Source organism: Buceros rhinoceros, unplaced genomic scaffold, assembly GCF_000710305.1.
Source record: "Buceros rhinoceros silvestris isolate BGI_N320 unplaced genomic scaffold, ASM71030v1 scaffold9986, whole genome shotgun sequence".
NCBI lineage: Eukaryota > Metazoa > Chordata > Aves > Bucerotiformes > Bucerotidae > Buceros > Buceros rhinoceros.
The window spans coordinates 79481-84576 of record NW_010416936.1 but is presented as its reverse complement, the minus strand read 5'-3'; the positions used below and the strand labels follow the sequence as shown (position 1 = coordinate 84576).

Here is a 5096-nt window from a genome sequence, read left to right as displayed (position 1 = left end):
ACACAGTATATTAACCCTGTATCTAAAATCTTAATCTCAAGCTAAAAGACCTCATGTGGGATGACAACAAACTGTGGGTGCAATTTAGATGATGAGTCATTCTCCTGGAACAGACAGAGGTTGTTAATCAAAAGGTACGTAAATACAGAAAAAAAAATAGTAATGAAGTGTGGCAATTAAGTTATAAGGAAATATCGAAGGACTGGGGAGGTTTTTGACAAAGGTTAGTTTCAGCTGATGGACACTGATCTCGAATAACCACCTACCTAGCGATGTTTCCAGAGCTCCACACAGTTTGGAGAACTTACATCTGCTGGCAATGCAGAAGTTAATTCTGACCAGCTACAGCATCACATATTTTCACAGGAGACAAAGAAGAGGGTTGGAAACACTGAAGTTGCTGTGAACTTCATGTCTTACTCCACCGTTAGGGTTGGAGAGATATAGGAAAAGCAACAAACACAGAAACACAAGCACTGATCCAGTCTTTACCAAAGCAGTCTCAACACAAGGTGAAGAGGAGCAGTTTGCTGTTCTGCCTCTCTTTGCTCTTCACCAGGACGAGCGCAGCTTCTGAAGGCAGCAATGAAAGCCAAGAACACATGCATGCATGCAATCAAACACAGTGCTTGCTCACGTGATCCCTCTTCCGCTGCCTTGACCAATCTGGATTTTTTCGTCTCCTTCAGGTTTCCATTGCTATCCTGACTCGACAGGCTGAGAGAGGAGCCATCCAGGCTGTTTCGCTCACCATCATAGCTCTAGTTGGAAGGCATGTACAGGAGGGTGATGAGGTTGAGTGCTCGGGTGTTGTCAGCAGATCCCACATGCCTCCAAGAACAACATGAGAAGGAATCCCCTTTTGCTCAGTGTAGGTAAAATAAACGTGATTTCTAGTTTACTGCAGGTCATTAATTTACTTCATTGGTAACCCTGACAGGCCATTTTGGATGGAGAGGGTAAATGGGAAAGCACTGCAAAACTGAATGATACGAATCATCTATTGTGTTCGAAGAGTTGCTGCAGAAACGCTCAGTGTCATTGTCCAGTAAGTGTGAGGCTCTTGCTGCACAGACACATAATTAAAATACAAAAAGTTATTAGCTTTTCCTCATTATAAATTAATGTGATCCATGGGATAAGTGTGGCCACAACCATTCATAGCATTGTCTGCTGCAATTTCATGAGGGAGCATATGGCAACACTCATCCGTGGTGTAACTCTTCTCACATCCATTCCGTTGTATTCAGGATGAGGCTGGTCTGATTTAATTGATGATAATTTTAGTGGTAACTGTCAATTAAAATGTCACTGTATTTTGCAAAGTGGACTCCTTAACTCAACGGACTTATGATCAGCTGCTTTATTATGTCTCTCTGTATAGAAGCAAGAAAGGTCTATTAATCTTTTTTGATATTTTTAATTAGCGCATATACCTCGAATTCCAATTAGCTACATCAGGCTGATAAAGCAATAGAGAATGTGCAAGTAGAAAGGACATTTCACTGGAAACCATTTGGTGCTCTGAGTGGTAGCAAACAGACCAGACTTTTTACATTTTGCAGCAGTGGAAGAAGGAGCTGAAAAGATAAACCTATCCAGTCCAGTGAGAGTGAGTTCAAAGGACCCAATAATTTGCTGTGAGGATTTTGAATAGTGGGACCCATAACAATCCTGCTTTGTGGGCACAGCGAGCAGAGCAGCAGGGAAATATTCTCTGCTGTGCATCGGCAAGGTACTTTGACTCTTAGCTTGAGAGTTGCACTTAGACTGCTTGATCCTTCTGTTGAAATTGCAAATTACAGAGCTAGTGACACTGGGCTGAGAGTGGCCATGCTTTCAGCACTTGTCTGAAAATCCTAAGTTCATTTTGGACAAGCCAAAAGTCCCTAATGAACTGTCTTGGACTTCAGACAGATAGTCAATCACTTTTTTTATTAGTAGCGGTGGTTTGGGATCACGGTTAGAGCCGTAACCGTACCTGCTCATAAAGTGTACGCTCTATCTTTCTGTCCTCTTTCTTTCTAGAGAGCCAGCGCTCACACAGGAAAACGAACGATTCCTCTGTGGTCTCATCCAGGATCTCGACTTTTTCCAGGAACCAGTCAGGACTGAACATGCTATTATCGTGACGAATCTTGATCTTGTACAAAATGCCGAGGTCCACAGCCTGTATAGTAAACATATCCTCCTGCAAGGTGTTCAATGTCAGTTAGTTATGTCAACGAGCTCTCAACAGATCATTTACCGAACAAAAGCAAACAGAGTCCACAGAGCACAACATGCGTTTAAATTCCATCTCACATGACAGTGTGTGGTTAAAAGATTTGCATCATTCTATAGAGGCACATCTGTACTCTAAAACTCTTCTGCAGGGGAGAGTTTTGAAGTCTGCTTCTGCTGTGAGGATAGCTGCATAACGTGCAGCTTTTACAACCAATCAGAATATTGAATTCCTGGAATTTTACATCCTGATTTTTAAGTCTAAGTATTCTTGACTTTCTAATCCAGTTAGACTTGTATGGACAATCCAGATAAGACAATCTTTGCCATCACTATAGCTGAGTATCTCCACATGAGGATATGAATATGGCTCATGGACTGACCACAGTTCGGAGCGATTTTGTCAAAGACAGCTGCAGTTTAGGACCCATCAATTTATCACGCTTGGCGGTGAATTACAGTATATACGATGTATGTGCAAATCAATTCCACAGAGGCTGTGGGAATATGAGACCACAGGTTTTGTGTGATCTCAAATCTGTAGCTAACAATTCAAACCCGTTTATATGGATCAAGCTCGTAATTTGGCTATCAGTGACTTCTCACAAATATCTACCCATTTCCTGCAGTGGCCTGTCAGCTCTAATACCCAGCTGACAATCCATACAAAGCACTTTAAGAGGTAATGAACATAGTAAATGGAATCAATCAATTCATCCCTCGTAGGAAAACTCAGCCTATAAGACAATCATGGACTTGTTAGGTTAAAGATTGTGAAATGGAAAGTGTTATTAACCCCTTGCATTTTTACCTGTCCTCTTTCAAACTTGTTGAAGTTTGTTTCCGATTTGCTGAGTTTTCTCTCTCCTGTGTCGCCCAGATCTCCGTAGATGTTTAGGAAAACATTGGCATCTGTCCCAGCACCGTAGATATCCCCAGTGAACACGCTGATCTTGTATGTGTGAACTGCAGAAGGAAACAGAGACGTGATTTCTGGCCAGCTGAATTATTAAGGTCTTAGTTACCGAATTTACCTAAGAAAATGTCCCCCAAACTTTCTGCTCATCACACAGTTCTTGGAGATTGAGATCCCATAGGCTTTATCCTTCCAGGCTTCTGGTAATGACCCAAAGATAGGGGAATCACTGTGTTGAAATTTCCTGATTTTCCTTTTCTCCATCTAATCAATACCTGTGGATTGCTTTGATCACACAGTTCACAGTTCAAAATGCAAAGAATCGTTATGGCTATAATAGGATGTGATGTCGATAGAGGTGAGGGAACTAGTATCTTTTTATACCGAGGCTCAGGGGACCAATATCTGAGAACAAGTGATTCAGTGTTGTGAATTCTTAATACGCCATCTTCCATAAACAAACTCCAGGGATTCAGAAGTGCAATTACTACCACAGTTAATGGCATGTATCTCAATAAATTCTCCAAGAAAGAGAACAGGTTTCTGGGTCCTTTTGCTCAGACGGTATTTAATTAAGGAAGTGTTGGAGCTGTATTATTTAAGTACGTTTTCTCTTTAACTTCCTCAATGATGATCCAATAAAACCTCATCAAATCTTTAGTAATGTGCTTTACTAAACCTGTTAAATACTCCTGTTTTTATCTTGGTACTTGATTCCAATTGCACTGGGAAAACAAACAGTTACAAAAAGCATCCTTTCCAGGAAAACAATTAGGAACTCTGTAAGTCTCTGATCATCCTTGTGACGTACAATCACTGGAGAATCCCTTCTTGCAAATCCCATAGCAAGGCAAACAAGGCAGAGGCACAAAATCTTAGTTAGGATTCTGCTTTGCACACTAACAGCATCAAAGAAAATGTCTATACTGTCTTTTTCCTCTGTACCTAGTTTTCCAGTAAAACAGGGCCTATTCTGCTTCATAGTCCCTGAAAAACTTCCATCAATTTCTCTAAGAAATGGATCGTGACAATTCATCAGGCTATGTGCATTGCTAGGTTTCCCAGTTTGCCTCCTCACATTATGTCCTACAGAATCACAGCTTCGTGTTTGCAAGACAGCTGCTACATTAGTAATGAAGGAAGCCATGCATGTAGTCTAATTAGTCAGTTCACAGAACTGAAAAATTTCTTATACAGAAGACACTTCTAACTTACCAGTAGAAATAAGATCTGAAGAAAAAGAGCTGTAGTTAAAGAACAACCAGCATTCAGTAAGTTAACAGGGTACATGCACCTACCATTTAGAATCATTGAATGGTTTGGGTTGGAAGGGACCTTCAAAGGTCATCTAGTCCAACCCCCCTGCAGTGAGCTGGAACATCTGCAACTAGAGGACATTGTTCAGAGTGCATCCCTCTTTGGTTTTTGCTTGCCAGTTCTGGAGACCTTCAGGACTGAAATGCAGCCTACTACATAAAACCTGGTCCTCGGAATACTACAAGCTGATTGCTGTCATTTACACTGCGTCAGTGCCAAAGATGCATGTGGACTCACAGAGATACCAAAGATACAATTCCCATCCCAGATGTTCTATATCTAAAGCAGAAGTTCCCAAGCTTACCCCTAGCTTGTAGACAAAAGAAATCTTCAGTTATCCAACAAACCTATTCCATAGATTGTAAAATTTGTTTTAAGGCTTTGCCTTTAGAAAAAAAAAATGAGCCACTTAGGTTAGATAACACATGGTGACTAATGGAAGGTAAAGGATCAGAAGTCAGTAAGGTAAACAAAATACCATACAGGCATCTAGTAGTCATGCCACTCACTAATTAATACTAAAATTTTCTTTGCCTCTGGAGGAAAAAAATCTTCCATGAGCTATCACATAGTTCCTAACAGAGGAAAAAGTATACCTGTCTCTTCTAAAGGCACAGTGCAAAGGCTCCAGCTTTCCCTA

The 5096-nt window shown here is 40.9% G+C and overlaps 1 protein-coding gene across 1 annotated transcript in view; it reads right to left on the bottom strand.

Annotated features, from left to right (window-relative positions):
- Positions 1-637: 637 nt before the first annotated feature.
- LOXHD1 (lipoxygenase homology domains 1) overlaps positions 638-5096 on the bottom strand; it is a gene marked incomplete at its 3' end in the record, with an annotated part of 79699 nt that continues 75240 nt past the window's right edge. Inside the window, exons 28-30 of the mRNA XM_010137990.1 lie at positions 3035-3189; positions 1982-2191; positions 638-761 (exon numbers count right to left, since the gene is read on the bottom strand). Of these exons, the coding sequence (XP_010136292.1) occupies positions 638-761; positions 1982-2191; positions 3035-3189 (489 nt within the window). The remainder of the gene's footprint in view (positions 762-1981; positions 2192-3034; positions 3190-5096) is intronic.